Genomic DNA, 21,995 nt, shown 5'->3' with positions numbered 1-21,995 from the left:
TTGGTATAACGGTTTGGCAAGTAGAACAAAGGAGGGAACCTAGAGCCTAAAATATCCCACTAGTCCTAGGAAAGAGAATTTCTTGCTTAGTTTTCAGAGGTGGGAGGGACTGGTGGAGGGATATGCGGTTGGTTGTGAGCCCTCGGGTTCATGGGATAAGAGCCAGGTCTAGATAGGTGACTAAGAGGGCTCATATTTTTGCTTTCTTAGGGGAGACCTGATACCTCCGTTCTGCCAAGAAGTTTAAAAGAGAGAGATAGCATGGGCATTGCAGTCTCTTTGAGAGGGGCTACACAGGAGCAGATCATTAACACATTGAAGGAGAGTGGATGGTTTTAGGGATAAGGTACAGAGGTCATGAGCAAGGGCCTGTCCAAAAAGATGGGGGATGTCTGTGAAACCTTGAGGTAGGACGCACCAGGTGAGCTGATGTGAAAGGTGGGTGTCGGGGTTTTCCCACGTTAAGGCAAAGAGGTTTTGGGAATCAGGGTGTAAAGGAATTGTGGAAAAAAGCATCCTTTAGATTTAGAACAGGAAAATGGGTGGTATTGGAGGGAATTGCAGAAAGTAAAGTATATGGGTTAGGAACTATGGGACATACTGGGAGTACAGCTTGGTTAATGAGCCTGAGGTCCTGTACTAAGTGATAAGTTCCATCTGGCTTTGTAACAGGTAGAACTGGTGTGTTAAAAGGAGAGTTTGTTGGGTGGAGTAGGTGACTGGTGAGGAGGCGAGAAATGATAGGCTTTAGGCCTATGAGAGCTGCTTGGAGGATGGGATACTGCTTCTGTGATAGGAACTGGGTGGACTCTTTAAGGGTAATGCGGACGGGGGTGTGGTGTTTTGCGACTGAAGGTGTGGAAGTATTGTAAACAGCGGGGTTAACTACGGATGGGGGATAAGGTAAATTTGCATGTTTTAAGGTGGGAGGTTGGAGGAGTAGAAGAAAGATGCCCCGAGGGGTCTGGGTTGATGCGTTGAGTACTATGGGGAATGTGCAAGTGGAGAGTAGTGTGGAGTTTTGAAAGGATGTCTCTGGCATGAGGGCAGGACTAAGAAAGGGCGACTGAAGGAAAAGGTGTGCAGGGAGCAGAAAAGTGGAGGGGTGGCTCAGGGTTTGGAGACTTGTCTGTCAATTCCCACAACAGAGAAAAGGGAGGACTGGGTGTGTCCTGAAAAATTAGGTAAAGCAGAGTAGTTTGCCCAGTATTAATTTAAAAAACCATACTGGCCTACCTGCCACCATCAGGGTTACCCTTGGCTCGGATGAAGCGATGGTAGTTGCCGGGGCATCCGTTCCAGGGCACCATCAATCTTCAGCGGCAAGGCCAATGAGATCCAAGTAGGAGGTTTTGGCCGGCTTAGGAAGTGATGGGGGCGGTCTTTGCAGGGGCCGCTCACAGTCCAATTTCCAGTGGGGTCCTCTGCAGAGGGGGCATGGCCTGGTGGGCTTACCTGGATTTGGGCATCGTCTGGACCAGTGGCCTTCATTGCCGCACTTGAAACAGGTGCTAGGTGGAGGCAGGTTGCTAGGAGGCTTCCCTGTGTAGCTGCGGACCCGTGGGCCTGCAGGGCCCCTGATGGCGGAGGCAAGCATTTGAAACTCCGCCTGTTTTTGCCTTTTACTTTCCTTATCATGATTGTTAAAGACTATGAAGGCTAAATTAAGAAGGTCTTGTTGTGAGGTTTGAGGGCTGTCATCAAGCTTCTGAAGCTTGCGCAGAATATTGGGGGTGGATTGGGAGATGAACCAAAGGTTTAAGATAATAGTTCATTCTGAGGGTTTGAAGGGGGAAGAAGGGTTAACAGGCAGTGGAGGATAGGCAGGGGCGTAAGGTGGCGGGATGGGTTTACAAGCTTTAGGAGAGGGCAGTGGGGGAGGAGAATGGGTACAGGCAATATTGGAATTGTCCCGAGGAGGGGATGGTGTAGGAAAAGAAGTGGATACAGCTGACTGGGAAGATGGCAGCTGAGAAGACAATGAGGAGGCTTGGGGGTTAAAGAAGATGGTTGAGAGGAAAAGGTAGGGGTTGGGAGGGGTGGATAGCAGTCAGCTGGATCAAACGAGAAAAAAGAGGTAGGGTCGTGAGGAGAAAGGCGATCAGGGCGGTGAGAATGGAGGGGAAGGATTTGAACAGGTAAGCAAGAATTGCAGAGGTTGGGTTGTGATCTGAGTGCAAAAAGGCCTGGACATAAGGAATTTCTCCCCATTTTTCCAGTAGTCGGCAATAATTGCTTAAGTCAGTTAAAATTGTAAAGTTGAATGTTCTATTTGCGGGCCATTTGGACCCATTATTTAATTTGTACTGTGGCCAGGCTGTATTGCAAAAAAGACAAGGTACTTAGAGCGAATATCTTGCCTGAGGCCTAAGGTTTGCAGGTTTTTTATGAAGCAGCCTAGAGGGCTGTTGTTTGGAATGGAGGACCGGGAGTTTCCCATTAACAGAGGGTAGGCTCGGGAGAAGAGGGAAAAAGGAGACCGTCCTGGAGGGAGATGATAAAAGGAGCAATTGTCACCGCTGCCTTTTTCGTTCCTGGAACACGATCAAATGGCTTAGAGGCGTCCCCCTAAGACTAGATGATCAGCGAGTGCCTGGCACACGCCGGAGCCTTCTTGGACCAACATTGGATATTCGGACCAGAGAAACTAAGAGAGGCCGTGCGGATTTTCCCTGTTAACTGGGCCCCTGAGGAAACTTACCAGTAGGCAAGATCAGTGACCAATGTGCATGCACAGAGAGGCAACTGGAGATCGAGGAGCTTCCTTTGTCTGGCTGCTGTGGCCTGCTGTCTGGGGTGGAGGGGTAGGTTCACAGGGGACGTGGACCAGAACCCCTCCCGGGTTTCAGCACCAGATGTAAGGTTCTTGTATCGGTTCGAACCCTGAGAGTGCACCAACAGACAACATGAGGTGGTGAGGAGCAACATGCTGTTTTAATAAGCGCCTGGGTGCAGGTGGGCTAAGGCCTAAAATGGCATCAGCCCCAAGTGAGGATGGGACAAAGGTTTTATAGTCTCCTGTAAACAGGAAGTGTCGTAGTCTGACATAATTGCTCTGTTGTACCTGGATGGCCTCTTTCTCAATCTTCAGGGGTACGTATCTTCCGGCCGGCTCTCTTCCTCCTTCTGCCATCTTGCTGGTGCACACTGCTGGCGCAAGTAGCCTTGTGCCTTGGGACTGGGCCTGAGAAGGGATGAGTTATTCATCTCCTTAAGCTTTCAGGTCCCAGGGAGAATCTTACACTATTCATCCCTGCTTTGAGATGTCAGGGAAATCTACAGGTGTCTTCTGAAATCCAAAGTCCATTCTAAGCTTGTTTTATAAGAGCAACACACAATAAGTAATGGTGAGTGAGTTTCTCCTTGTGGTCATGAAGTTTTGTAGCAATACTGAAACTGCCTTTGCAAAATTATAACTGAGGAAATTATGACAGTGAAAGAAATCAGACCTAACTGACTCCATCTTGCTTCTAACCTGTAAGCTGCCCTTGTTCATTCCTGGGCACAGGCCGAACTAACTTTGGGAAGGAATTCAGTTCATGGTTTGACTCTGAAACAAAATTGATAATAGCCCTTTCCCAAAAAGACTCCCTTCTTGCCTGGGGACCAGTCTGCCTTTGCAGGACTAACAAATTAGCTACAAGATTAGAAATTACGGTTTATGGGTCATGCAGCCTCTGGTTCCAAGAGTCTGAACCTCCCAATTGCTCCTGGGGATAACATCCCTATTGTAAAACCTAACATCAGTTCTTGAGATATTTTGCAGACCCTGCACTGGATGGATCAGCTGACATTATGCAGACGGGTAATCGGGCTCAACCAGTTCTGCCATCCCACCCAGTGACAGAAAACAGCAAGGAAAGCTCACTTCGCCCCCTATGAGTCCATCTCCAAACTGACCAATCAGCACTCCCCACTTCCCAAGCCCCTACCCACCAAATTATCTTTAAAAACTCTGATCCCTGAATGCTCGGGGAGACTGATTTGAGTAATAATAAAACTCCGGTTTCCACACAGCTGGCTCTGCAATTCCCCATTGTTATTCCCCATTGTAATTCCCCTGTCTTGATAAATCGGCTCTGTCTAGGCAGCACGCAAGGTGAACGCATTGGGTGGTTACAATTCTTTATTATGAAGTTTAAATCTTTTGAAAATACTGTGCCTCAAAGAGGTGCCAGCAAAAAAATGAAAGTGATTCTGTATATCTTAAGATGATGTTTCAGAATTTCAGTATATAGTAAGAATTTGAAGACTTTCTTTACCTGTGATCTGTATAGCCATATTGTCCCTGGGAATACAATGTGATATAGAGAATATTCTGCAGCAATTTTTCATGAGATTTCTTTATCACTTGGTAAGGTAATGAGAACTCCAATTGCCTTATTTTGAAAAATCATAACATCAAAAGAATTCTGGTCTTGAAGGAAAAAATGGCGAGTTTTACTGCTGGGTTTACCTTGTGTAATCATAGTATGAAAAGAAAGAAAAACCTTAAACAAAAAAACAGAGTAATTTTATAGAGTTTATTTGAACAAAGAAAATTCATGAATCAGGCAGCACTCAGAACCAGAAGAAGTTGAGAGAGCTCCATTCTGCAATATGGGGAATGAGTATAGACAAAACAGGAAAGTGAAGTACAGAAATAGCTTGATTGGTTATAGCTAGGCATCTGCCTTATTTGGACATGGTCTGATCAGTTGATCAGGTTTCAATTTCATTACTAACTAAGGAAGATCGCATAGCAATGGAATTACAGAGACATCCCTGGGCAAAATTTAAGTTAACAATGGGCAAGTCATTTAGTTGGCTGTGCTTTTATTTCCTCATTTGTTGATTTTTTTTTTGGTTTTTGTTTTTTCTTAGCAAAAAACAAAAATAGGTCTATTTTAAGAGTCAAATAATATAATGCTTGTTATGATGTCATTTAAATCATAAGGTCAAATACAGGTATAGGGTGACGATTTTGGTATTTGGTAATGATGTGCTATAATGGTTTCCTAGCCAGTATATACTGCATTTACTCTAAAAGATGAATGGTGACTCACCAGGAAAAATAATCTATAGAATTTTTGTATAATGTGCCTCTATTGTTGTTTAGAAAAACAATCTATCGATAGGCTGAATTTGAATTCTGGTCTTCTGTTTTGCTTAAATGTTTCCTTTCTTTGTTTTAGTTGCTGATTATTGGAGGTTCTTTTGGTCTTCGTGAGTTTTCTCAAATCCGATATGATGCTGTGAAGACTAAAGTAAGAAATATAATTAGAGTTTGACATGTGTCTGTCTATATGTATGTTCTGATTTAGGAGAATTGTATACTCAGTATACTAAGCAGTTTGAGTTTGTCTTGCTTTTCAACACTAAGATGTGATCTTTGTTTTTTTCTTTAAAATAACATTAGTGATCACATGGCAGTGAATCATGAAATGTAACTAATTTTGTAATCTTTCTTTTTTTTTTTTTTTTTTTTGCCACGGGGTCTCACTCTGTCGCTCAGACTGGAGTACAGTGGCCTATCCTGGTTCACTGCAACCTCTGCCTCCCAGGCTCAAGCAATTCTCTTGTCTCAGCCTCCCAAGTAGCTGAGATTACAGGTATGCTAATTTTTGTATTTTTAGTAGAGATGGGGTTTCACTATGTTGGCCAGGCTGGTCTTGAACTCCTGACCTCAAATGATCCACCCGCCTTGGCCTTCCAAAGTGTTGGGATTACAGGTGTGAGCCACCGTACCCAGTCTAGTAATCTTTCTTATTTCATTAGAAAATTTGCAATGTTGTTAGCATTCTCCCCCAAAATATGATCTGGTGTAGCTGTTTTTAGAATTTAGAAGGGATTAAAAAACAGAGGTCAATAATTTTGCTTTATTTTATTTCTCTTAATTATATTTAATATTAATATCAGTAATTGTATAAAGTATATTGATATGTATCTTTAATAACTGTTACTAAAAGGAAAATTATTTTTCAGTATAAATAAAGACACCTAAATTTATAATGTCTACTTTGTAGTAGGACTATATTAGTTCATACACACACACACACACACACACACACACACACACACAGATGATCCTTGACTTATAATGGGGTTATGTCTTGCTAAACTCGTTGTAAATTGAAAATATCATAAATAAAAAATGCATTTAATACCTGATTAAATGGATCGTAAAGTAAAAGAACCGTACATTGAAACATTGCAAGCTGGGGACTGTCTATATGTTATCGTCTTTATTTTACAGGTGAGGAAACTGAGGGGGTCTATACATTAACTATAGTGGGTCTTTACTTGAAAAAACTGAAGAAAAATAAAGAAAGCTTATCTAAGTTGGCTAAGGTCGCATAGCTACTTAGGGGTAGAGCTAGGATTCTCACCCTCTGTAATCACACAACTGTGAAATTCAGGACACATAAGAACTCTGGTTTTTTCATTCAGAAGTACATAGCTTTTATTCATGGCACATATCTGATATTTGTAGGTTTTTTCCCAAGTAATATATGTATTTTATTAGCAGACCTCAGTAATATTGATAGAAAAATAGAGTATAAAGTCCTATTCAGTTTCCTCAGTTAATTTTATGGTTTTAGAGAAACCAACATCAGCTAGTTTTAAGGACAGTAGGTATTAGGGTAAATTTTAAATTTAAAAAATGTACTTTCTATGAAGGACTAGAACAATTTTATTTAATGAGCAATTTTACTTAATTTTCAGTTAACAACTTTCAATTTAACTGTGTTAAAAGCTCTCAGTTAGCATCCCAATTACTTTATCAAGGAATTTTTTTCTTTTTCCCTTTAAGATGAAAATTATGGTAGTATATGACGTTTGGAAGGGAGAAAATGAGTATATATTTGAAAAATAATTGAATAGTGGTCATGTGTTAATATTTGTTAGATGCTGCAAGTATTCAGAAACTAGTACTTATAAAGTTTATAATTGAGGCTGGAAGACAGCTAATTAAAAAAATGTACCCAGACATATAATATAGCAATGCCAGTAAAAGGCCATTACTAGACGTTCAAGGAGAGGTGTGTAGTTTTAACTTGGAAAAGGAGAATCAGAGAAGATTTTCTAAAGGCATTAGCCTTTGAACTAGGCTTTAAGAATGAGGAGGAATTAGCTAAATGATAGAAATGACTTATATTCTATAAGGTAGAGGGATTATTGGGCACACGGTCAGTGTTTCATTTTAGAAATAACTCTCTGGCAGTGGAGTACAGGTGGATGGGTATTGGGGGAGCAAGAGAGAAGAGAAAATATTGTTTAGGTTGGAAGTAAAGAGATCTGTTAGGATTCTGGGGCAGTAGCATAGATGAACAATAATGGAACCTGAAATAAAATATTTGCAATGATGATAAAGAGAAATTAATGAGTTCCAGCAATAATTTTAGCAGCAAATTGATAGTATTTGATGACTAATGTATGTAATAAAATATGAATAAATCTAGGATGTCTCAAGGTTTTGGTTTTGAGGACTAGGTAAATGGTGGTGCCAATAACCCAGTGTATTAGTCTGTTTTCACACCGCTAATAAAGACCTACTCAAGATTGGGTAATTTATACAGAAAAGAGGTTTAATTGACTTACAGTTTCACAAGACTGGGGAGGCCTCAGGAAACTTACAGTCATGGCAGAAGGGGAAGCAAACATGACCTTCTTCACATGGCGGCAGGAGAGAGAAATGAGAGCCTAACAAAGGGGGAAATCCCTTATAAAACCATCAGATCTTGTGAGAACTACTATCATGAGACTAGCATGGGGGAAACCATGTCCGTGATTCGATTACTTCCCATCGGGTCCCTCCCATGACACATGGGAACTACAATTCAAGATGAGATTTGGGTGGGGACACAGCCAAACCATATCACCCAGTTAAGGAGAACAGGGGAAGCTGAGCTTCCAGATGAGGTTTAGGAAATGGAGTCAAAGTAAATGGAACAAGGTTAAGTAAGGTTAAGAGAATGAGGTTGATTGAAGTTGAGAGGACGAGGTCAGTTGAAGTCAAGGGAATGAGGTTAAAAGAAGGAGGATGGTTAAGGTCTGTAGGAGGAAGATGAGAGGACATGGTTGAGGTGAGAAGGATCAGAAGACAAGGCCTATGAGATTTAGAGGCCGAGGTTGGTTGATGATGTTGAAAAGTCAAACTCAGGTGATCAAGAGTCAGTGTTTGGGTGAGGTTGAGTTCCAGTTAGGTAGAGAGGATGAGGTAATGTTGAGGTTAAGCGGTTGAATTTTATCCTTGAGGATTGAAAGGATAAGACTGTTTGAGGCTGATATGGTTGCATGGGTTGAGAGATTGAGGTTAGGGTGGTCAAGAGGGTAAATTGCTGAGGTCAAGGGGGGTTGACACTGTGGTCTAAAGGAAAAAATTGGATCAAGAGAGGATGGGTTCAGTTGAGAAGTTTGGAAAAGGATGTAGGAAGCACAATATGGATTTGGGGTGACCAACCATCTTTGTTTGCCTGAGACAGTCCTGATTTTTGTACTGAAAGTTTGACATCCCAGGAAAAAAAACATCTTGCTTCCCAGTAATGGATGTGCAAAGTTCATGGGAAAGTATAAGCCTAAAAAAGTAAGAGCTGGAAGCAACAGCTTTCAAGTTTTAGAAAATGATTTGGAATAGTTTATCTGCTGTCCCTAGTGGCTGTTGCTGTTTTTTTCTCGTGAGTGCTGATACTAACAACCAAGGATCCACAATAATGGGTCATACATTGTTGGATCACACCAAAAGATGTGATGTAAGTGTGCAATATAAGTACATTGCAGTTGCGAGCAGTAAGTCTTCGACTTTGCCTGCCTGTTGTGCTTTGTAACAGATGGTGTTAGTTTAATTTTTAACATTATAAATATTGTGACCGTGTTTTCTTAGATAATGAAAATGAGAACAATTATAATACCAGTGCCAGTATGATTCAGACATCACTGAAAAAGAAAGCTAAATGACTCTGTTATTTTAATGACATATGGAAGGACACATACAACTGGATTAAGGAGTTAAATAACCAAAACGGAGCATACTGCACAATACACAAACAAGAAATTGAGATTGGGCCTGGTGGAGACAGGGATGTGAAAGCAGATATGAAGACTGAATCTCACAGGTCCAAGATGAGGCAGGCAAGTACTTATAAATCAATCATAAGTTTACTCATCTCCCCAAAATACAATACTATACTCAGTCTAAAATAGAGCTGCTGAGTTAGCTTGTGTATACCATACCAGTGAGAACATGCATTATCATATTGTTCTCTTGATTGCTCTATGAAACTGACTAAAGTGACATTTTTCTGATTCAGAAGTTAGAACTACTAAAATATCCTATGAGTGAACAAAAGGGAGACTGGTACCAGGTCTGTTGACCTCCTATGTATACTGTTAAATTTTACCAAGGATCGTGCTATTGTATATCAATGCTAAACAGAAAAATGGCACCAAGAAATGTCCACCTTAGCTCTTAGGTACTTGATTTAGAAAAAATTGAGTTTCAAATTATCTTCTGGGGCTGGGCATGGTGGTTCACATGTGTTAATCCCAGCACTTTGGGAGGCCAAGGTGGGTGGATCACTTGAATCAGGAGTTCAGGACCAGCCTGGGCAATATGGTGAAGCCTCATTTCTGCAAAAAATGCAAAAAAGTAGCCAGGCGTGGTGGTGCGTGCCTGCAGTCCCAGCTACTCGGAGGCTGATCTGGGAGGATTGATTTAGCTCAGGAGTTTGAGACTGCAGTGAGCTATGATCGTGCCATTGCACTCCAGCCTGGGTGACAGAGCGAGACCCTGTCTCAAAAAAACAAAAGACTCAAAAAGCCAAATTATCTTCTGATTTCTATGAAGATTTTAATGAAACCACAGAAAATGTAAAACCAAAAATTGTTCATATCTTGTCAGTTGTTGCTTTTGCCCAGTTTTCCTTATAGGATACCAATCAGATGTGTGTTATATTCTTTATGCCCAACATTTCTATTACGATTTTTCAATGTTTTGTTTTCCCCTCATTATTTTTTTTTGTACTTTATTGTGTATATTTTCTATTGTTTTATCTTCTAGTCACTAAACCTCTCTTTTGCTGTGTTCAATCTCCACATGAAGCCATCCCTTGATTTCGTGATTTCAGTTACTATATTTTTTAGTTTTAAAATGCACATTTAATTCTTTATTACACATTCTAGTAGTCTGGAGAAATCTTCTATGATGCCATATTTTAATCTATTTTTTCCTTTGATATCTTGAACATATACAAATTATTGTTACTTAAAGGCCTGTCTCCAACATAAGGATCACTATAGATCTGCTTTTATTATCTAATTTTTCTCGTTTTTTTCAGTTGATGATTCTATCTTTAAACATGCCTCATAATTTTTAAATACTAGACATTATTTATAAACAATTATAGAGGTTCCAGATGGTATTGTTTTCTTCCATAAAAGGCTTATGCTTTTTTCTGCAATGCAAATAGATTGAGGGCTGCTCCATCTTAATATCATCCAGGAGTGAGCCAGGTCCTGGCTTGACTTCAGTTAATTAAGACTTAGGCTATCCTCTCTATTTCTTCCCTATTCCTAGCCCCCAATCTGTTTGTCTTGCAGAAAAAAGGATAAGTCTTTCCTGGAGGAAAACAATATCATCTGGAACCTCTATAGTTGTTTATAAATAATGTCCATGGACCTACATGGCTTTAAATTGATGCTCCAGGAAATTCTGCTCTACTTTTCAGAGAATTTTCAACCTAGTGGTATACTTCTATTTTACGCAGTTCTAGAATTTCAAAACTGTTGTATGTTTTGATCTCTATTTTTTGTCATTATAGCCCTGTGTGGTGGTTTCTGTGACCTCCAGTAGCAGCCATCTGCCTGGTTTCAAACCTTTGTTCTTATCCTGTGGGTTTACCAGGTGTGTCAAGGGTTTCCAGGGAAAAAATGGGCTTTCAACTCTAAGCTCTTTTGGAACCCTTTCTTTAGTGGGTCTTTATCTCTTAAACTCCAAGAGACTGCAGGTAATAGCGTTTTTTGGTTGATTATTTTGTTTTGCAAATTACTTGGACATTATTGGATAAATTTTAGATTATTGGAGAAATTTTGTACAGAAAATAAAGATACGGGAAGAAAGTTTATCAAAGCATTATACCATAGAGTAGCATCTTAGATAGAGGTTTGATTTTAATGTATGCTGGTAAGGCAGAAATTTCACACAATCAAAATTAGCACTAAAAATTTCTTTTAAATCACACAAAGTACAGATATATCTCTCAATAATACAGTCAGTTCCTCGCGCCCACCAACAGTAGGTCATTTGCTGTTTTCTTAGTTGAAAGCATATGAGGAAGTTAACTTGTATTGTAGGTTTGTGTTTTATCCCTTTTACATACATGCAATTATTAATATAGTAATTCATTATTTTATTTTTATTTATCTAAGTTGTTTTGTTGTGAAACACAATACAGAAACCAAGGAGTATATTGAACATACATGTACAATTTAATAAATTATCATAAACTGAAAACCCAAGTAACCACCATCTGTGTCAAAAAGTAAAAATTGTTAAGCATTCCAGACCCATTCTGTGTGCTGCTTCCTAATCTCTCTTCCTGCCGCTCCATGCCTTCCTCTTGGCCCTAGGATAAACACTACTGCACTTTTTTTTTTTGTTTTGTTTTTTGTTTTTTGTTTTGAGACGAAGCCTCACTCTGTGGTCCAGGCTGGAGTTCAGTGGTGCAATCTTGGCTCACTGCAACTTCCACCTCCCGGGTTCAAGCGATTCTCCTGCCTCAGCCTCCCGACTAGCCGTGCATGCTACCGCACCTGGCTAATTTTTCGTATTTTTAGTAGAGACAGGGTTTCACTGTGTTAGCCAAGATGGTCTTGATCTCCTGACCTCATGATCCGCCTGCCTCAGCCTCCCAAAGTGCTGGGATTACAGGCATGAGCCACCACGCCTGGCCCTACTGTGCTTTTTATAGTAATTACTTCCTTGGTTTTACCATTTTAGAATACATCCCAAAACCTTTTGATTAATTTTCTTTGTTTTGAATTTTATATCAGTGGAATTATATATATCCTTTTGTGCTGACTTCTTTTATTCAATATTATATATGTGAAATTCATTTGTGCTTCAAATCTAAGTCAGGGATCAGCAAGCTTTTCCTGTAAAGAGCCAGATAGTAAATTTGAACTTTTGCATTTACTGAAGTTTGCTGTTGTAGTACAAAGGCAGTCATAGACAAACGTAAATAAATGAACATAGCTATGTTCATATGTTTCCATTTTTATTTGTTTCCATAAATTTTTAAAATTTGGTCCTTTTTTTTTTTTTTAACTCTTTGGTCGTTCTGGAGCGTTGTGTATAATTTCCATGTATTTGTACAGCTTCCAAAGTTCCTCTTGTTATTGATTGCTATTTTTATTCTGTTTTGGTCAGAGTAGACACTTGATATGATTGATACTTTTTTGAATTTGTTGAGACTTTGTGGCCTAACATATGGTCTATCCTGGAGAATATTCCATGTGCTGATGAGAAAAAGTGTATTCTGCAGCAGTTTGATGACACATTCTGTAAGTTTGTCTTAGGTCCATTTGGTCTAGGGTAGAGTTTAACTTTAATGTGTCTTTGTTGATTTTGTACCTAGATGATCTGTCCATCGCCAAAAGTAGGTTGTTGAAATCCCCCAGTATTATGTATTGCAGTCTGTCTCCCTTTAGATTTGTTAATATTTGCTTTGTATATTTGGGTGTTCAGGTGTTGGGTGCATATATATTTACTGTTGTTATATTCTCTTGCTGAATTGACTCCTTTATCTTATATAATCTTATATAATTTCCTTCATTGTCCCTTTTTAGTTTTTGACTTAAGTCTATTTTATCTAAGTATAGCTACTTCTGTTCTTTTTTTGGTTTTCATTTCCATGGAATATCTTTTTCTATTCCTTCACTTGCAGTTTATGTGTATCTTTATAGATGAGGTGAGTTTCTTATAGGCAGCATGTACTTGGGTGTTATATTTTAATTCAGTGAGCCACTCTGTTTTCTAACTGGAGAGTATAGTCCATTTACATTCAGTGTTATTATTGATAGGTAAGGCCTTACTACTGCCATTTTGTTGCTTGTTTTCTAGTTGTGTAACTCCTCGCGTCCTTTTTTCATTCCTTTTTATGTGATTAACTGATTTTTATCTGGTAGTATATTTTAACTTGTTGCTTTTTATTTTTAGTGTATCTGTTACAGATTTTTGCTTTGCAGTTACCTCAAGGCTTACAGAAAACATCCTGTAGATATAACAACTTATTTGAAATGGATACCAACTTAACTTTGATTACAGAAAAAGGAAAAACCAAAATAAAAACCTATACATATTAACTCTCTTTCCCCCAACATGTTGAATTTTTGATGTTACAATTTATTTATTTTTGAGATGGAGTCTTGCTTTATTGCCTAGGCTGGAGTGCAGTGGTACAATCTCGGCTCACTGCAACCTCTGCCTTCCGAGCGATTCTTCTGCCTCAGACTCCCAAGTACCTGGGACTACAGGCGCGCACCACCACACCCGATGAATTTTTGTAATTTTAGTAGAGACGGGGGTTTGCCATGTTGACCAGGCTGGTCTTGAACTCCTGACCTCAAGTGATCCATCCACCTCAGCCTCCCAGGATGCTGGGATTACAGATGTGAGCCACTGCGCCTGGCCACAATTTACATTTTTGTATTGCCAATCTCTTAGCAAATTGTTGCAGTTATTATTTTTAATAGTTTTGTCTTCTTACTAAAGATAAAAGTGGTTTAAACATCATGATTGCAGTATTAGTATATCATGCAGTGTTCTTATCTTTTAGTATGAAGAACTCTTTTTAGCATTTCTTTTGGGACAGGTCTAGTAACAATAGATTCCCTCTGCTTTTGTTTGGCAGTCTTTCATCTCTCCATTTCTGAAGGATGACTTTGCTGGATACAGTATTTTTGGTTGTTACAGTATTTTTGTTTGTTTTCCTCAGCACTCTAAATATATTGTCCCACTCTCTTCTGGCCTATATAGTTTCTACTAAGAAGTCTGCTGCCAGGCATATGATGCCCCTTCTATCATTTGCTTCACTTCTCTTATTGCTCTTAGCCTCTTATCTTTGACTTTGGTGTTTGAGAGTTTGATTATAATATGTCTTGGGGTATTATTTGGGTCGAATCTGATTGGTGACATTTTACCTTGCTTTTCCCAGATATTTATGTATTTCTCCAGGTTTAGAAAGTTTTCTGTTATTATTTCTTTGAATAAGCTTTCTGCACCTTTGTCTTTCTTAGTTCCCACTTTAACTCCAATAACCTGAATATTTGCTGTTTTTATGTTGTTCCATAGATCCTGTAAGCTGTTTATTACTTTCATTCTTTTTCCTTTTTTCTCTTCTTACTATGTATTTTCAAATCGTTTCTCTTTGAGCTCACTGATCTTTCATCTGTTCGCTGAATTCTTCTGTTGATGCTTTGTAGTGCATTTTTTTGTTTCATTCATTGTATTTTTCAGCTCCAGGATTTCTGTTTGATTTTTAAAAAATTATTTCAACCTCTCTGTTCAGTTTCTCTGATAAATTTCTAAATGGTTCTCTGTCTTTTCTTGAAGTTTATTTAACTTCCTTGAAACAGCCATTTTCAGTTCTTTGTCTGAAAGATTACACATCTCCATTTTAGGGTTGGTTTCCAGTGCCTTATTTTGTCCATTTGATGAGGTCATATTTTCCTAAATGTTTCTGATACTCGAGGAAATGTGACAATTTGTGTGCATTGAGAGCCTCTGTATTTATCTTAGTCTGTGCAGTCTGGTTTTGTTTGGGCCTGTCCTTCAGAGGGTGTTCCAGGGATTCTAAGCACACTGACTGTTGTCTTCCCTGAGCCTGTGACCACTTGAGCTGCCTCAGCACTAGAGTGCCCAAAGCCCAGGCTTGCCATGAGTCTCATGAAGGCTCCAAGGTTGGCATGGCTTTTTGGCCCAAATGGATCTGTGGAAGATCCAAGGTAGGTACTGGGGCTGTGTGGGAATGCTGACCAGGTACTTGAGTCCAGAAGACTGTCTCAGTGTATCAGACAAGCATGCCTCCCAACAGTTCTCTGCGTAGGCAGGCTGGGTTCTTGACTGTAGCAAGAGGGACTGGAGTTGAGACTGGACCCCTTTTGGATCTGCTGTGGGGAGGCTGATGACCCCCTCTCATTGCCACGGATGAGCATGTGTCACTTGGCAGGTCACTGCATCAGTGGGATAGTTCCTCAACTTCCATAGGAGGGGCTGAAGCTGAGACTGAGCTGTCTCAGGATCTACTGTAGAAGAGAGGATGGCATACCTGTCAACATTGGCTCAGGTGGGTGTGCATTTCCCAGCAGGTCCCTAGACAGACCAGATAGTTCCCCAACTGTGGCAGGCGAGGCTGGAACTGAGACTGGGCCCCCCTGGGATCTGCTGTGGCCTGGAGGCTAGAGAGCTGGATCTTGTTGGCTCAAGTGGGGCACTTGTCTCCCTGGAGGATCCTGCACAGACAGGATCGTTTCTCAACTACAGCAAGAGGGGCTGCAGCTGAGGCTGGGCCCCCTCAGGATCTGCCGTGACAGGAGGTTGGCAAGCCCACAGGGGAGGCCTATACTCCTGGGCTGCCAGATATGGTTGAGTCTCCCTTTGGGTCCTTGTGTAAACAGCTCTGAGCTGGGACCTGCAGCTGAAGGCTGGAGCAGAGCCATAGGGCCACTTTCAGGCTCACTGTCAAGACCAATATCAGCAGGCAGACAAGCCTTTCTGTTAAGTCACTAGCATGTGTGATTCCTTCTGGACCTCTTGGCAGCTGGTTTTGGTTGTAGACTGAAGGCCAGATGGGGCTATAGCTAAGCCCCTTGAAGGACTGGGCTGTTTCCAGGCTTGAACTTAGAAGCAAGCTCAGTGGATCATCCACCTAGGTGTGAATGCATTCAAAACGACCTTCCTAGGTCTTTGGCTCCATCAGGGTTTGACAACCTCCTACCTGAATTCTGAGGCTCCTGCAGCAAGACTTTTTACTGTGGATAGGTGCAGGATTCTTGTTGCTATGGGGGGATATGAACAAGTTACCTTCTATTCTGCCATCTTGGTGACATCCTGAACATTCCATTCTTGTATGCTTTTCTCCTGTACATGTATAAAAAGGAATTGCTAGATTATAGGGTGTTGTATCATACTTCAGTTTTATTTGATAATTCCAAACTGTTTTTCAGAATGACTATCCATCTATACTGTGACCAACAATTTATTGTTAAGGCTCCAAATACTTTGTATTGTCAGTTTAATTTTGTTTTGTTTTTTAAAATCATTCTGGTGAGTGTGTTATGAATTGCTATCTAATTATGAGGTGAATTTAAATTTTCCATGGTGACTGATGAAGTTAATCACTTTTTATATGTCTGTTGGCCATTTTTATATTCTATTTTGTATATTCATTTTTATGTGTCTATTGAGGCCTCTTGCTCATTTTTTCTACTGGATTATTGGGTTTTTTTGTACTATTTTTTAGGAGTTTTTTTATGCATGCCAGAATATAAACCTTTTAGTCTTCATTTTCTTAATGGTATCTTTTGATGAACAAGTTTTCTTAAGTTTAATACAGTTGGTTGGGTGCCGTGGCTCATGCCTGTAATCCCAGCACTTTGCGAGGCCGAGGCGGGTGGATCATGAGGTCAAGAGATCAAGACCATCCTAGCCAATATGGTGAAACCCCGTCTCTACTAAAATATAAAAAATTAGCCGGGCGTAGTGGCACATGCCTGTAGTCCCAGCTACTCGGGAGGCTGAAGCAGAGGAATTGCTTGAATCCAGGAGGCAGAGGTTGCAGTGAGCCAAGATTGTGCCACTGCTTTCCAGCCTGGTGACAGAGTGAGATTTCCATCTCAAAGAAAAAAAGTTTAATACAATATATTTTATTCCTCTTTTACTTTATGATTTTTCTTTTAAGAAACATTTTCCCTACTCCAAAGTATAAATATTTTTCTATGTGAATTACTAAAAGTTTTGATTTTTGCCTTTCATATTTGGGTCTACATTCTATCTGGAATTGATTTTTTTCTTTTTTTGTATGTGATGTGAGGAATATATTCTCTAATATATTAATAGATAAGAAATTGTGCAATCATCATATATTGACAATTGCATTGTTTCCTGACTGCTCTTCTGTGCCTAATTTGTCATAAATCAACTGTTCATGTAAGTTTTTAAGTCTGCTTCAGGATTCTCTGTTCTGTCGCATTAGTTTGTTTGCAAATTACATTGTGATTTCCAAATTAACTTCGCCTTTCTGGAATAAATTCAACTTGATCATGGTATGCTCTCTTTTTGGTATGTTGCTGAATTCTTTTTACACTATTTAAGAATTCTGCATTTGTGTTCATATATGAAACTGGCCTGTTATTTTTATTTTCTTCTGAAATTTGATATCAGGGTTATGCTTACCACATAACTCATACAGAGTATTTGTTAACATTGGCATTATTTCTTCCTTGGGAGAATTCACTGGCAAAGCCATCTGACCCTGGAGTTTTCTTTGTGTGAGGTTATTCATTACAGATTTCATTCTTTATAGATTGTAAAACTATTCAAGTTGTCTATTCTGCCTTTGTCAGTTTTGGAAAGTTGTATTTTTCTATTAATCTGTCCATTTTATCTAAGTTTTCAAATTAATGGCATAAAATTATTCACATTATTATACTCTTTATCACCTGTAGAATTTGTGCTGTTGACCTTTTCATCTAAATACTCTTTATTCTCTTAATCAACTTCACTTTGATTAAAAATGTTTTTGTTTTGTTGTGCTTATTTCTTATTATGTTCTTTCAGTCTGAGGACTCATTGCTATGTAGTGGGGAATTCTTTGCTATTTTTATTTAATTATTGCTCTCCCTCCCCTTTATTTTCTAATTCTGGAACTTCTAGCTATGTGTTAGAACTTTTAGGTCTAGCTTTTGTAAAATACTTTTTTTCATTCATCTCATTTTTATCTCTTCATGCATTATTCCAGTGAAATCCTCTGGTTATGCTTCTATTTTACTTATTTGATCTTTGCTTTTTTGTAGTTGTTGTTTATTAATTTCAGCCATCATACTCTTTTTCCTGAAGGCTTTGCCACATACAGAAAGGCTTTTTATACAGGTAATATAGCATTAGCTTCTTTTTACCTCTATGGATTTTTTTTTTTTTTTTGGTAGATATCTACTTCTGGCCCATGGAAGGTATTCCTTTTTGTTTTCAAGTGCAGCATTATATTAGTATTTTTGTTATTTCTCCATAATATAATTTAGGTTGGTGGTTAATAGTGTGAACTCTGGAGGCAGAGAACCAATACTCAAAGCCAAGCTCTGCCTCTTTGACATGTTATTCAAACCCCGTGTCCCATATTCCTTACATATGATAATACAGATAAAGATAATACATATTTCATGGATTTTGTGAGGATGAAACAATATATGTCAAAATGCCTCTCACATAACAAGTAATCAGTAGATATTAACTCTTGTTAGTTGAATAATGGTGGCAGTAGTACATTAGTTATTATGTGATCAGAGTAGATGGTGGAGATTTTGCCATGTGTTTGTATTTGGCTATAGTATTTCAGCCATCTCTTCTATAACTTAAAACTGAAAATTGAGTCTAACAGACTTAGATAACTTATTACTTTTTTTCCTTTTCTACAGATGGATCCTGAGCTTGAAAAAAAACTGAAAGAGAATAAAATATCTTTAGAGTCAGAATATGAGGTACGGTATGTTAATATAGTCTCTGTCTTATAACAATCAGTTACTGGTTTTATCTGCCTTAAAAGTATTAGTAGTACAGAAAAAAATTATGTTGAATATATGGTATTTGATAAACTGTATAGTCATTTGAAAAGAAAGATGGATCCATACTTATTATACTACAAATAAATAAATTCCAGATGGATCAAGAATTTAAAAGTAAAAAACAAAATGCTAAAAGTACTAGGAGAATATAAATGGAGAATTTTGTTTGTTGTCTTGAGTCAAAAAAGCCTATTTAAATGTGATATAAAACCCAGAAGCTCTAAAAGTAAAGATTAATGGGTTCATACATACAAATTCAAAAGTTAAGAAAAAAATGTATATAAAGTCACAGGTTACATGAGAAATCCTATAGATATAGTTTAATCTTATCATGGCACATTAATTTACTTAAATGTGAAGACCATCTCCAAATCAGTGTGAAAAAGTTCAATTCATTTGTTCAGTAAGAACATGGGAAAGCATAGCATGTAAAACTTTTGGACAAAAGGAAATAAGTATCATTCTTAAACATATGAAGAGATGCTCAATTTATCATAATAGGAATGTCAAAGTCTAACGAGGTATCACTTTTCGCCCATCTAATTAGCAAAAATCGAGTTTAATAGCACGCTATATTATGGGATGTGGTGAGGATGTTCTTCATGTCTTTGAGTTTGTAATTTTTTTGACTGGATTATATTTTCCTGTTTCTTTGTATGTCTGGTCATTTTGTATTGAAAGGTAGTCATTGTGAATAATACACTGAAGAAAATTCTGAAGAGTGTTGATTTTTATTTTGACAATTTAATTGTTAGCTAATCACCTTAAACTTCGTTTTGTGCTTTGTAGGGAAGTATCTGTTGAAGGGCTACTATCTTTCTTTGGCCCTTCTCCCTTGTTGGGACTCAATCTCCAGACTGTCTCCCCAGAGAATCTTGTCAAGACTTGGCTTTAAGCTTTGTTGGGGGTGAGTCTAAAGAAAATCTTATTCTCAGGCATAATTTTTACTCCTGAAGAACAGTCCTTTTGGCGTCTTAGGTGGATGTCAGGGTAGCAACAAAATGTTAAAAGAAAGGTCTCCACTCTGGCAGGCATGAAAACTCCATATTCTTGACACTGTTTTTTCTCAGCATTTCTTGACGCCGTTCCACACTCAGGCCTATACCAGTTGGCTGTGAAGTGTTATGTCTTGGGTGGTTTTTCTCAGCACATTTACATAGCCCATTCTTCAGCCACTGTGCACGTTTTGTAGAATTCTACAAGGAATCTCCTTCACCAAAGATCTGTAAAGACTAGACCACTTTTACATGAACTTGTTATATAAGAATTTTCTTCAATTCTGTTAAGCATATATATCTTACGTTACCTGGATAGTGGCCATTATTCTTTATTAAAATCTTTTAATAACTTTAGATCATTTCATAACTATACTCGAAAATACTTTAAATTCTTCTTGTATGCTAAATTAGTTGAATTTTGTTCCTTCATGTATATATGTAATACAGACTCCTGGTAAAACTATAAGTGAACAGTATTTGCATTTACTACTTTCCCATTGATTAAGAAAAAAAAAATCCTGTAACTTGCTAACTTGTAGTTCTACAAGTGCTATACACCAGTAGTGATGCTATGGAGAGTTTGTCTGGGAGTAGATTTTCCTTCTAGTTCTTCTAGGACCTGTAGAATTTGAGAGCTGAAGACTCTCAAATGTAGAGTATTTGGTTCAACCTTTTCATTGTTACTTATGAGAGAGTTAATGCCCAGGTGGCTTAAATCACTTTCCAAAGGTTATATAGCTAGTTAGTAAGAGAGTAATGCTTAGTATCCAAGTGTCAAGGTAAATTTATTCCATTTCCCTGTCTCTGGATATAAGCTGTCCTGTGTTTTCACAGCTTTTTGTTTTTTCTATCTTAATTATTTCAGAACAACCAAAACAGCAGATATGTAAAAGTTAATGTCAGAGTGGTGGTCAGTAGGAGAAAGGTGAAGAAACATTTATTTCTTCCCTTTTATTCCAACTTTATTTTTGTGCTTGAGAGGTACTTCAGACTAAATGAAGGTAGGATGATCCATAATGTAGTTGCAACTAGTTTCAGTTGCCCAAAAGTGTTTTGCTCATGATAGCTGTAGGAAAAGTCTTTTCATTCCTAAGCCCAGGCATAAGACAAATTATCTTGATCTCTTTTCTTTTTTGTAGAAGACTTTAGGGTCTCCACCTTTGTTCTTTTCTTCTTCTTGTCTACCATCATCCCTGATAACCCTTTCAGTCACTGTGCTGGATCAGCCTTCAGATTTGTACTTTTGTTTTCCCAGCTTCGGCCTTTAGCTTGTCCTCTCAAAAATAAGGCATGTAGACTCTTTCTCTATTTTAATAGTTTTATGGTTAAGGTGGAGTAAGATAGGCATTAACATCAGTAACAAATGAAAAGTTCTAAATCTTAAAATGACATTTCATCAATGATTATGATTGTAGTTGACTTATTTGCTACAATTGTAATTGAGGACCTATCGGATACTTTCTACTCATTTATTCATTGAGTTAGTTGTGTCCTAATCAAAGCCACAAGGCTCTTATACTAATATTTATAATTTTTTGTGGTTCTGTAGAAAATAAAAGACTCCAAGTTTGATGACTGGAAGAATATTCGAGGACCCAGGCCTTGGGAAGATCCTGACCTCCTCCAAGGAAGAAATCCAGAAAGCCTTAAGACTAAGACAACTTGACTCTGCTGATTCTTTTCTCTTTTCTTAATAAAAATGTTATCAACTGGACTTCCTAATATATACCTCTATCAAGTGGAAAGGAAATTCCAGGCCCATGGAAACTTGGATATGGGTAATTTGATGACAAATAATCTTGATAAAAGGTCATGTATAGGTTTTTATACTTCCCAGCTGTTCCATCTGTAGATGAAAGTAACAATGTTGGCCACGTATATTTTACACCTTGAAATAAAAAATGTGAATATTGCTCCAAAAACAGTCACGTATTCCACTCTCCAACTACCCACATATTCCTTTTGCAATAGCCACTAGGGCATCATTTTGATATTTCATTCTGATTTCTGATTCCTAATGAGGACAGTAGGTCTGGATCTAAATTCTCACAGTAAAATCAAGCAGTAATTTTCTCTCATATCTATTAGGGAAAGAAAAATGATCACAATCTGCTAAGAGTCTTGATTTTCTTTGTAATGCCTCACATGGTATGATAATCAGTCTCCAAAGCATCACCTGAT

The 21,995-nt window shown here is 38.5% G+C and overlaps 1 protein-coding gene across 8 annotated transcripts in view; it reads left to right on the top strand.

The window, feature by feature from the left end:
- Window positions 1-21,736, top strand: part of LOC129012084 (cytochrome c oxidase assembly protein COX16 homolog, mitochondrial) — a 36,354-nt gene extending 14,618 nt beyond the window's left edge. For 2 of the 8 annotated variants that reach the window (XM_063651746.1, XM_063651747.1), the window contains exons 2-5: window positions 5,175-5,246; window positions 8,965-9,111; window positions 18,670-18,732; window positions 21,364-21,736. In XM_063651746.1, the coding sequence (XP_063507816.1) occupies window positions 5,175-5,246; window positions 8,965-9,111; window positions 18,670-18,732; window positions 21,364-21,480 (399 nt within the window). In that variant the 3' untranslated portion in view covers window positions 21,481-21,736. Of the gene's footprint in view, window positions 1-5,174; window positions 5,247-8,964; window positions 9,112-18,669; window positions 18,733-19,605; window positions 19,724-21,363 lie in introns of those variants that run through there. The other 6 variants (XM_054447392.2, XM_054447393.2, XM_054447394.2 and 3 more) reach the window with 4 other exon arrangements.
- Window positions 21,737-21,995: the final 259 nt, after the last annotated feature.

This window comes from Pongo pygmaeus, chromosome 15 (assembly GCF_028885625.2).
Source record: "Pongo pygmaeus isolate AG05252 chromosome 15, NHGRI_mPonPyg2-v2.0_pri, whole genome shotgun sequence".
Taxonomy (NCBI): domain Eukaryota; kingdom Metazoa; phylum Chordata; class Mammalia; order Primates; family Hominidae; genus Pongo; species Pongo pygmaeus.
This window is presented reverse-complemented; position numbering and strand designations above follow the sequence as displayed.